Source organism: Typopeltis vanoorti, chromosome 3, assembly GCF_054136105.1.
Source record: "Typopeltis vanoorti isolate ZY-2024b chromosome 3, IOZ_Tvanoo_1.0, whole genome shotgun sequence".
NCBI classification, from domain to species: domain Eukaryota; kingdom Metazoa; phylum Arthropoda; class Arachnida; order Uropygi; family Thelyphonidae; genus Typopeltis; species Typopeltis vanoorti.
In genome coordinates, this window is record NC_143551.1 from 132,881,228 (window position 1) to 132,893,749 (window position 12,522).

Sequence of the window (12,522 nt, forward strand, 5' to 3'; positions counted from 1 at the left end):
ATATTTGCCAACTTTAATCAATTCCATTTTCTCCACTAACAGCTTTTTGCAAACTATCTTTCTTTTTCAATCTAAAGGCTAATTGCATTCTTTACTGACACATGGAGCTGAGCTGAGCTACTATGTTATTAAAACCTGACTAGTAAAGATTATTCATACTTTTTTATGCTGTAAATACTGTGTGTATCAGTGAATTTAACTATTTAAATTACATTAAGTAAATTAATCAGTTTAATTAAACTGAAGTAAATATGATCAGTTAAACAACATGCATACAACCATCAATGTTGGCCAAGTGGTTAGCATATCTGTTTTCCAACCAACAAGGTGTGCAGATTCGAAAACCCCATCATGGGCATGCAGGGATATTTGTGAGGTCTTTAGGTGAGAGATGAATTTCATTGCCTGGTGTGAAACCACTGCTTTGCCTACTGGAGGTTTAAAGTAGAATGAAAAAGTTCCATGTTTGGTCTCTAGAACAGAGTTACTTTCCAAACTATTCGAAAATAATATAAAATATATAAAATTTAATTTAAAAAAAAGTAGAAAAGAGAGCATTAACCCATCCATGATGTGAAGGTACCAGTGGTTTACAAAAACCTTTCATGTGTGGTAGCCACATAAAAAAAATCAGCAGAAAAAACAAACATTCAAAGCCACAAATAATAATAAAAAAAGGACAAAGTACAAAAAATGTACATTGTAAATATTTATCTCTTTTACTGCCACTCTGTGAAAATATTTTGATGGAAAGACCTAGGTGAACATATCTATTCTAATTACTCCCCCCTCACCACAAACATAAATCCCTCCCTCCTCCCCCTAAAAAAAAATGAGTTGCAAAAATTAATTATGTAGCTAGATTTGATAACTGCTTATGTGATGTTTTAGCTTTATACAGAAGGTGAATGGATCAAATAATGTTAATTGTGTGGATATTCAATTTCTGGTGTCAAGTATACAGCATAAATTTATGAATAATCTGTTAGCAAATAAAAGTTTACATTAAAAAAAATTCAAAGTAGGAAAAAAATTAATGATTGCCCATAAAATTAAATGGTTGTAGACAAAATAATATTACCTTCAATGTAGAGAACATTTTGGCTGCCACTTTATCATATACTATTAATGTCTGGTCCTCACTTCCAGATATAATGAATTTCTCATCCATAGAAATACAAAGAATTGCCTTTTTGTGATAATTATGTTTCATAACTACCTGGAATTTATCTCTTACATCAATACACATGACTTGCTTATTATAGATCCCTGCTGTTAGCAAGTTCTGATGATATGAAAGGCACAGAACAGCAGAACTGAAACTATTTGGAAAAATAAATAGTACAACTCAGTCAATTCATATAAAATTATTTCAAAGATGAATGGAATCAATACATTAACATATTAAAACACAATTGACTCTCACTATATATAGCAAACTTGTAGGGACCACAGAAATAGTTTGGTATAGTTGATAGTTGACTACAGTGAATTTCCTTTTAGCATAGTATTGTATCTATAAGTCTCTGCTCAAGACTTTCCAGTAGTTTGTTGGTGGTGTTTGCTTTAGTGAGAGTCAACAATCTTCAAGTGTTTTAGTCAACAAACTTCAGGCATACAACTTCAAGTGTTTTATGCCTGAAGCAACTAAGGTTATAGAACCAGTGTATTCCGTTAACTGCATGTGTTCTGGTTGGTTTGGTTAGATGAAACACAACGCTACTTCCATATAGAATGGCTAATTCACCTTCAGATGAAAAAAAAAAAACCCTTATAAAGGTTCTTGGTGTCCTAAAGAAATCAAAACCAGGTCTTTCCAACTGAGGTATGTAGGTTCAATTTTAGAATAAAATGATTTTATACAATACTTACAGTCTTACCAGAAATTCCACCAAAAAATAAGCACAAATCAAAAAATCAAATTTTATGTATGTATGTATGTATGTATATGTGTGTAATACATATGTATATGTTACCACTAAAGCTCGAAAGCCGTTAATGTGCACATTACCTAGCTAATCTGCAGATTAACTGATTTACTCCGTTAACGTGCGGAATCAAGAGTTTTACGCATTTTACCTAGGTAATGTGCACATTAACGGCTTCCCTATCATTAAAGTTCGAAAGTTTGTTTCTCTCATTTCCTTTCCCTACTCCTTCCCCCCCCCTTCTCCCTCCACTTTTAGTTTGGTTTCGCCAGTGTCATATGTTTTGCAAATTCATTTCCTTAATTGTAATAATATTTTAAACCGTTTAATTCTTTGTATTATAGTTTTTTAATTGATTGATGATTGATTCTATCAACTAATTTGTTGATTATTTGATTGTATTAACTTGATTCTTTAGATATCGAAAAATAAATAAATAACATTATGTTAATTTAAGCGTACAGAAATGTTGCTGTTGTTCCAGCAAAGATCTTATTTTAACTTTAACGAGTGCCTAGTAGGTAATGTGCAGATTATCTAGGTAATTTGAGAAATGAAACAATTTTCGGCACTTTAATGGATCATCCTAGTTAATCTGCACAATACCTAGATAATCTGTAGAATAACTGATTTCTGCACTTTTGCGGTAACATATACACAGGTATATGATTAAATGTAGACACTTTAGTGGCATGGCACAAGAAATGAGAAAGAGTGTACTAATGCCAAAAGAAAGCTATAATAGAATTCACAGATACAGTATATCTGACTGATGAATGAAGCTATATCTCATTGCATCCTTGGTTAAGAGAATAAATTGCATGGGAGTTAAATAGATAAATAATCAAGAGTACATTAAAAGAAAATGTTGTGGATATAATACATGAGAAAGGAGATTATCTAGCCCAGGAGAAGTATGAAAAGTAAGCTAGAGGAGTGATAGCTATAGTAAAGAAGGCAAAACTGAATTGTGAAAAGCAATTAATGTTACAGTCAACAGAAATTTTTCGCTATGTAGCAAGGAAAAGATAATATGAAAATGAAAGCATAACCTTAGAGAATACAGAAAGTAGGAAAGTATCAGACTTTAGAAACAGCCAAGTTGTTAGTGATTGCTTTAATAATAAGGTATGCATCCCATTAGCTATCTGAATGCTGAGGTGGAACTGATAAAAGGATAGAAATGAATGAGCTGAAGATATGAAAGCTATTGCAAGAGATTGATTTGAACACACCAATAGAATTAGAGGTTGGATAGGATATCGACAAGGGTGCTGAAGGAACTTGCAAGGGAAGCTGTGCCTCTGACCTGGTTATTCAACTTGGATCTTAAAACAAGCATAGTTAATGAGTAAAAACAAAGATCCTAACACCACTCTTGTATTACAATGGAAGGATAGAGTTAAGATAGAAGCAACCAATTATAGACCAATCAATATCTCTAGAGTAGTCATTAAGTCATGGATATATTCGTTGTGAAAGATAAAAGATTAGTGGAAGGAAAGTGAGACTGGTGAGTAAATATGTTAGAGGCATTTTGAGAGTGAGTGCCAGTTGTGTGAAAGAGTAAAACATGATAGCAAAGTAGAGAATATTGACAAAAGTCAGGGAAAATGTTAACATCAGTGATAATACTGAAAGTGCAGTGGGAGAAGGTCAGAGAAACAAAGATGCAAGAAATGGCATATTTATGTAGAGTTATTATGTAAAGCATGAAAATTGAATAACTGAAAAATGTCAGACAAATGATACAGCTTGAGAGGGGGAGGGAGTAAGAAACAGGAGCATATGACTAATCGAGCCAAGGAGAAAATTTTATGGTGATTCTATGATAAGAGGAATACTTAAAGAGAGTGTGACCAATTTTGTTTCAAAAATTAATAACATTAGCAAAGTTGTCAAGATGCAAAAAGGTAAAGTGAAAGAACTGATTGTTTTGGCTTGCAATGATGATTTAAAAGGGAAAAACCTTTTACAACAGGTGAGCAAAGTCAGGAAAACTAAAATTGTTAAGATGGATGGATGCAAGTGAGTGTGTGCAGGCATTCATGAAAGTTACTGGAAGAAGCAAAGAAGGAAAGCAAGAGAGCAAAAGATTGAAAATGAATCAATCTATAGATTGTGCAGAAGTAATGGTGTTTAGCTAGATCTACGGAAGGATTTATATAAAACCAATGGACTTCACTTAAATGGATTCGTAGTTAGATATCATGAAAAACATTGTTCACTGAGAGTGGAGAAAAGCAAAGTCAGGAAAACTAAAATTGTTAGGATGGATGACAAGTGAGTGTGCAAGCACCCATGAAGCAAGTGCAAGAATGACCAAAAAAAAGAGAACCTAGTCTCTTGCTAGTGACAAAATCAAATGAGGTAGTTGGTGGCTTAAGAGGATGAATTGAAGAAGTGCTACAGTTTATATATATATCAGGAAAAACACCCTCCTCCTTAATTTGTCTTTATCATAGTTTGGCAGGAGACTTACAATTGTCACCTTCTCTCTCTCTCTCTCTCTCTTCATTTTTGCTTTGTGTAACAACAACTTCATCATCCTCCCTCATTGAATACTTCTCACCTCTCAGATCATTAGTGCCAACCAAGACAATTAGAGGCATAAACTTGTACAGTTCTTGCAAAAACTTTTTTTTCCTCCCTTTTAGCCACATTAAGATCATCCCAAAAGAAACTGCTTTGACTTTTTTTTGTGGTGCATGCAATAAAGCAGGGGTGTCAAACTGGCGGCCTTCCCCCAAAGCAATTTCATGCGGCCCCCGACACCTCAAGGAAAGATTTAAAAAAAAAGGATGGTTACTTTTCATAATAAAACAGTAATACTGTATTTACTCGAATATAACTCGCCCTCCCATATGACTCAAACCCCTGTACCCTGATTTTACTTTATGAAAAAAATAAATTAAAAAGTTTTGCATGTACCGTACATCACACATGAAAATAAAGTTTAACCACTTTCACGTCGGGATGATAACTCGCTCCCCACGGTAAACAGCACGCCTTCCCCACTTGCGATTGGAGACAACTGGTATAAAAACGGCACTAACTAATGAATCCATGTCTCCTCACACATTAACCATGCTGTTTAGACTTAAGCAAAACCATATGTTTCACTGGCAAACGCAGTATCTAACTAAAATCTATTGTTTTTAGTTAGATATGTGTGAGTGCCCCACTAACTCAAACACAAAGCTGCAATAAAATTTGTGTTAAAACTAAGACATATAGAGTGAATGTTGTTATGACAGTTTCAGATATTATGGAATTTGGTTGAAGAGAATTAGCGTTTCAGCTCAAAAACGTCGGCTTGACTTTGTGTTTTGATAACGAGATCTTTTGTTAATACCGCACCAATCATATCCACATCTTCATAGCTGTTCTATCTCTATTGGCCTACCATTGCTGTCTATTATTTCACGTTCTGCTTTCACTTCTCAGACATTCGTGAATTATTCCAAGTAATTTTTACTTGGAATAATGAGAAAGAATATGATTCTATTTAGATAGATGACTTTGACAATGCACACAAGGAAACCGCTCTCGAGGCAGGAAGTAACTATAACAAAGAGGAGATTCTTGGTAAGTCATCCCCATTTTCAGTTTTTTTTTCTGAAAACTTTAGTTTCTAAAAATCCCCACATATATCTTGCACCATGATTTTTTAGCTTTAATTTTGGGGAAAAAAGTGTGAATTATATTCGAGTAAATACAGTATCGATTTATTCGTTTTCATACGACATTTATAGTTACAATATGGATGCAATGACCTGCTATAATATAATTGCAGTAAATAAAAATTTATATCACAATTTCAATGTTAGATCCAATCCTAATCAATCATAAACTATATTTATGCTTTCATTGTTAATTTATAGCACGCTGCTGGTAGCGTACTGAAAAAGTTGAATTCTATTGGCTACCAGCTTTTCACATGATGCACAGCATACGCACTCATGGGAATCCAGCTATGAGTTTATAATTGCCTGCTACAGTCAATCAGTGATCTTTGAAGTCAGTGTGACAAACACGATTCAATGACAACCTAGCAGTGAGAGAATCCCTTTTATTATTATTTTTTATTTTTATTTGCAATAGTATCATGCACTGGTCTACATGATACTATTGCATGATAGTATCATGCACTGGTCTACAGTTTTCATGTGTAGAGGCTTAAGTGCTGTGAGGACATCATGTTGGAGGCTTAATGGATTTTTTACAACACTCAAAAAGAATTAAAATAGAATTTAATACTTCCTATATTTCGTCCTAGTCACTAGGACATCTATGGGGATTACAAAAACAATTAATGTAACATATACACAAATAACAAACAATACTAAGCCCAACCACGTGGGTGACACTAAAGTCCTATCTAGGTGGAGTGCCCTCTAAGGGCAGTAGTAGGTGGCCTGGAATGTAAGGTGGGAACTCTGGTGATGAGTGTTTCCCAAATCTTCAGAAGCTTAATGCAACTTAATGCAAGCTTAATGCTTCTAAGAAAAGTCTCTCTTTCTTGAATTTGTTGTGGTGGAGCATGGTGGTTTTCTTCCATGATACCCTGTGGGTAGTGTCCAAAACATGGTCAGCCAAGCCTGAATGGCCACAGTTGTGTTTGAAGATGTAAGACTTGTGTTCCTCTAGACGGATGGATGCTGATCTGCCTGTCTGTCCAAAGTACGCCAGCTTACAGGAACAGGGTACTTTGTAAACTCCAAGCAGAGAGAGAGGAGGGAGCTGATCTTTCGTAGAACGGATAAGGGTAGCCAGTTTGCGGTGGGGCTTATATGCTGTGTGTAGGTTGTACTGTTTTAGTATCTTGGCTATTTTTTCGGATGTGCCACGGATGTAGGGTATGGTGATGGCATTTTTAAAATCTTGTTGACGAGAAGGACGGGGAATGGGGGAGGAGTTGATTATTTTTTTGATACTGTGATCGCTGTAGCCATTGGAGAGGAAAGTGCTGTGTATGTGGTTAAGCTCAGTAGTGAGGGCAGTTCCACTGGAACAAAGATTGTGGGCTCTCTTGGTAAGAGTTTTAATAATGCCATATTGTTGAGAGGGGTGGTGGTGGGAGAGTTTGTGAATGTATCTGCCTGTGTGTGTGGATTTTCTGTATATGGTGAAGGTAAGTGTATCATTAGGCAAGCGTGTGACTAAGGTGTCTAGGAAGGGTAAACAATTGTTCTTTTCCTTTTCCATAGTGAACTGGATTCTTGGATGTAGACTATTGAGATGACTGAGGAAGGAGTCTAACGTATCTGGGCCATGAGGCCAAATAGAGAACACATCATCTACATATCTTAGCCAGATAGAAATTGGCAAGGGGGGGGTAAGAGGGGGGAACCCTTGGCAGTTCCCTCTATCTGTAGATTTTGTTGTTCCAAGAGAAATACCCAGAGTTAATGGCAAAGGAAAAGAGATCTAAGATGTCAGAGGGAAAAACGTTTTCTAAGAGAGATAAGGTGTCAATTAAGGGAATATTAGTAAACAAAGAGGAGATATCAAAGCTTACCAATATGTCTGTCTTATTCAAGGTTAAATTTTCTGTGAGGGCTTTAAAGTGGGTCGAGTTTTTTATATAGGAAGGGGACCTTCCGGTGAGGGGGATCAGAGAGTTGGCCAGCTGCTTAGATAGTCTATAGCAAGGTGCATTGGTAGCATCTACTATAGGCCTGAGTGGGGAATTGTGTTTGTGGATTTTTGGTAAACTGTATATTCGGGGGGGATGGGAGCGGAAAGGTTTAAGTTTTTTCATGACATCAGGGGGCCAGGAAGATACTTTTTTGAGTAAAATTTTTAGTTTCTTAACTTGTGTTTTTGTGGGGTCGTGTTCTAGCGGGATGTAGGTAGCGCGATCACGGAGGATAATGTTCATTTTACGATTTGCTACCAATGCACCTTGCTATAGACTATCTAAACAGCTGGCCAACTCTCTGATCCCCCTCACCGGAAGGTCCCCTTCCTATATAAAAAACCTGACCTACTTTAAAGCCCTCACAGAAAATTTAACCTTGAATAAGACAGACATATTGGTAAGCTTTGATATCTCCTCTATGTTTACTAATATTCCCTTAATTGACACCTTATCTCTCTTAGAAAACGTTTTTCCCTCTGACATCTTAGATCTCTTTTCCTTTGCCATTAACTCTGGGTATTTCTCTTGGAACAACAAAATCTACAAACAGATAGAGGGAACTGCCATGGGTTCCTCCCCCTCTCACCCCCCCTTGCCAATTTCTATATGGAAGATTTCGAAAAACGAGCCATAGACTCAGCCCCACTCAAACCTTCTATATGGCTAAGATATGTAGATGATGTGTTCTCTATTTGGCCTCATGGCCCAGACACATTAGACTCCTTCCTCAGTCATCTCAATAGTCTACATCCAAGAATCCAGTTCACTATGGAAAAGGAAAAGAACAATTGTTTACCCTTCCTAGACACCTTAGTCACACGCCTGCCTAATGATACACTTACCTTCACCGTATACAGAAAACCCACACACACACACAGGCAGATACATTCACAAACTCTCCCACCACCACCACCACCCCTCTCAACAATATGGCATTATTAAAACTCTTACCAAGAGAGCCCACAATCTTTGTTCCAGTGGAACCGCCCTCACTACTGAGCTTAACCACATACACAGCACTTTCCTCTCCAATGGCTACAGCGATCACAGTATCAAAAAAATAATCAACTCCTCCCCCATTCCCTGTCCTTCTCGTCAACAAGATTTTAAAAATGCCATCACCATACCCTACATCCGTGGCACATCCGAAAAAATAGCCAAGATACTAAAACAGTACAACCTACACACAGCATATAAGCTCCGCCGCAAACTGGCTACCCTTATCCGTTCTACGAAAGATCAGCTCCCTCCTCTCTCTCTGCCTGGAGTTTACAAAGTACTCTGTTCCTGTAAGCTGGCGTACTTTGGACAGACAGGCAGATCAGCATCCATCCGTCTAGAGGAACACAAGTCTTACATCTTCAAACACAACTATGGCCATTCAGGCTTGGCTGACCATGTTTTGGACACCACCCACAGGGTATCATGGAAGAAAACCACCATGCTCCACCACAACAAATTCAAGAAAGAGAGACTTTTCTTAGAAGCAGCAGCAGCTCTCAGAAACCAACCAAATCTAAATAAATATGGTTGCATTAAGCTTCCGAAGATTTGGGAAACACTCATCACCAGAGTTCCCACCTTACATTCCAGGCCACCTACTACTGCCCTTAGAGGGCACTCTACCTAGATAGGACTTTAGTGTCACCCACATGGTTGGGCTTGGTATTGTTTGTTATTTGTGTATATATTACATTAATTGTTTTTGTAATCCTCGTAGATGTCCTAGTGACTAGGACGAAATATAGGAAGTATTAAATTCTATTTTAATTCTTTTTGAGTGTTGTAAAAAATCCATTAAGCCTCCAACATGAGGTCTACAGTTTTGTGCGTTTTTATTCAAATGTTTTTATAAAAATTGTTAATAATATATTTAATCACCGAGGCAATGTCACTTTCCAAGCCAACAAGAAAAAGAAAAATTGCTGATAAGAGGAGAAAATTTCAAGAAAAATGGGAATTAAATTACTTCTGCACTGAAACAAAGGACAAAATTGTGTGCATTATTTGTAACGAAACAATTAGTGTCGCCAAAGAATATAACATAAAAGGCACTGCGATAAAATTCACAAAGAACAATATTCACGCTTTGAGGATAAACTGAGAGAAGAAAAATTAAGAGGTATGAAGAATTCACTTCAAAGTCAACAACAAGTATTTTCAAAAATTATGAAAGATAATGCATCAGCAGTGAGAGACAGTTATGAAATCAGCTATTTATTGGTGAAACATTCAGAGCCTTTTAGTGATGGTTCCTTGGTTAAGGAGTGTATGATAAAAGCAGCCAAAAACGTCTGTCCCAAAAATGTGCAAGTATTTTGCGATATTTCTTTGTCCAGAAATACTGTGATCGAAACAATAACCGAAATGGCAGATAATCTGCTTGACCAGTTGCAAGAAATATCCGCAAACATACAGTGCTTTTCAATTGCACTTGACGAAAGTTTCGATATTCACGACGTGTTCAAGTTGCTTTGTTTCTTCGGGCTTGCGACGACAATATGAATATTACTGAAGAGTTCTTGGAAATGATTCCCATCCATGGAACCACTACAGTGGAAGACATTTTTGACACTATGTGGGGCATTTTTGAAAAATATCACCTTCCTCTGAACAGGCTCGTTGCAGTGACAACCCAATGGTGCTCCAGCAATGACAGGCAAAAATAAAGGTTTTGTTTCAAGACTTGCAGCAAAGTTAAAGGAAACACATCCAGACATTCCAAAACTGCAATCTTTCCACTGCATTATTCATCAGCAGGTCCTGTGCTCCAAAGTGTTGGAAATGAGCAGCATACTCAAGCCTGTGACAAATACTGTGAACTTCATCCGATTCAGAGGCCTCAATCATCGCCTGCACAATTTCTAAAAAACTTGGAGAGTGAATTTGAAGGGTTACCTTATTATACAGAGATTCGTTGGTTATCTTGTCATAAGGTCCTAAAAAGCATTTTTTTTTTACTTTTAGAGGAGATCAAATTGTTCCTAGAAATGAAAAATCATGATGTTGCATTTCTTAATGATCAGACATGGGTACAAGATCTGGCATGTGATCACAGGAGATCTGGCATCTCCTGTGATGAGTCTCTTTACTCCATGGAGGTCTGTTGATAATAATAATCACTGAAAGCTATATCTATATAACTAAATATTTTGTCTTCCATGTTTCTGCCTTTTTTCTTTTTTTTTTTTGTCTCTTTTGATTTTCATTCTAAATGTGTTACAGCAGTTATTCAAGTTAATTCAAAAGTGTGAGACATTTACTTATTTACATGGATAACATAATTTGCATAAAGTAATATGCTAAGTTTAATATCTGAAATAATTTAATATCAGGTTTAAGGCTGCTCTCCTTTATAATGTGATCCATATAGGTTTTGAATAATGATCAGATATAAAACAGTCACCTCTCACCATGGCAAACACAGAGATTACAGGAACAGTTTGCTATAATGAATTTGCTTCAGCACGGTTATGAAACCCTAGTCAGAACATATAAAATTCAAAAGTGAGAGAGTTTGTTACAACGATCTTTTATAGTAAAGATCAAGTGGAGTGTATACGCCTGATAAGTGCTTAATTTTACATCAAACTACCTTCATGTTAATTCAATTTTAGCATTTAACTTACAATGGATATGTATGCTATATGTTATTCTACATATTGTCCCATTTATGCCATATAAAAATAGTTTTACACAGCTTTTCTCTTTATCTCATCCTATTAATTCTTCACTTCCAAAACTTAAATACAGATCCTTGTCTTATACTTCCTCAATATATATACATATGAGGGTGGTCTGAAAAGTTCTCGACCTCGACCATAGATGGCAACACTATTGACAAGATTTTATTTTCTAAGTTGGTACATCTGTCATAAGCATCCATATGAAATTGCAAGTCATATTCAAGTAGTTTGTTTTATACAGCTGTCTGATCTAAATGAGATAGCTAAAGATTATGGTATGATAACATCAACAGAAAAATCAAAAACTATGGCCTTTAAAGGATAAGATCCAGTAAGAACTAAAATAGAAATAGATAACAAGATCTTAGAATAGGTGAATTCATTTAACTACCTAGGATGTATGATCACATATGAAAATGAAAAATTGCAAAATATTTAAAAATAACAGGTGTAATTAACTCTATATTTAAACAAAACCTAGCTTTCAAAAACAAACCAGACTAAAAGTATACAATACATTAGCCCTACCAGTCTTATTGTATGAAAGTGAAATCTGTACAATAAAACAAAAAGACAAACGAACATTAATAACAGCAGAAATGAAGTTTATGAGAAAAACTGCAAAGTATACTCTGTTTGATCACGAAAGAAACAAAGACATTATGAAAGAATTAAACCAAGAATCAGTAATAGAAAAAATTAAAAAATATAAACATAAATGGATGGAACACGTTCAAAGAATGAAAACAGAAAGATTACCAAAACAAGCCTTAAAGTACAAGCCATTAGGAAAAAGAAAACCAGGACATCCTCTTAAACGATTCAACGATGACTTCTAAGGCCGGAACAGGCCACACTAGGCCTAAATCCTTGATCTGCATGATGATGATGATACAGCTGTCTGAAGCAAAAGTGTTGTCTGTATCCCTATCCCTTGAAATGGATAAAATTGAGTATCATGTGGTTATAAAATTCTTTGTAAAAGAAGATTTAATGCCAAAAGAAATTCATTCAAGTTCATAAAAGTTTATGGGCACTCTTCTCCTTTGTTTTCGACAATTAAGAAATGGGCTGCCGAGTTTAAACATGGCTGTACCAGCCTTGAAGATGATCCACATGAAGGACGTCCAAAAAGTGTAACACCAGAAATTATTGATCAAGTGCACGATATGGAATCGGCAAGTCAAAGTGCATGAAATTGCTGATACTATAGGCATTTCAAAAAAACGTGTAGGATATATTTTGCATGAAGAATTGCAAATGA

The 12,522-nt window shown here is 35.9% G+C and overlaps 1 protein-coding gene across 2 annotated transcripts in view; it reads right to left on the reverse strand.

Annotated features, from left to right (window-relative positions):
- The window catches only part of LOC150108577 (F-box/WD repeat-containing protein 9-like), a 243,118-nt gene that overhangs the window by 64,941 nt on the left and 165,655 nt on the right, over window positions 1-12,522 (reverse strand). For both annotated transcript variants that reach the window (XM_090416020.1, XM_090416021.1), the window contains exon 6: window positions 1,082-1,322. In XM_090416020.1, coding sequence (XP_090272146.1) covers window positions 1,082-1,322 — 241 coding nt within the window. The remainder of the gene's footprint in view (window positions 1-1,081; window positions 1,323-12,522) is intronic.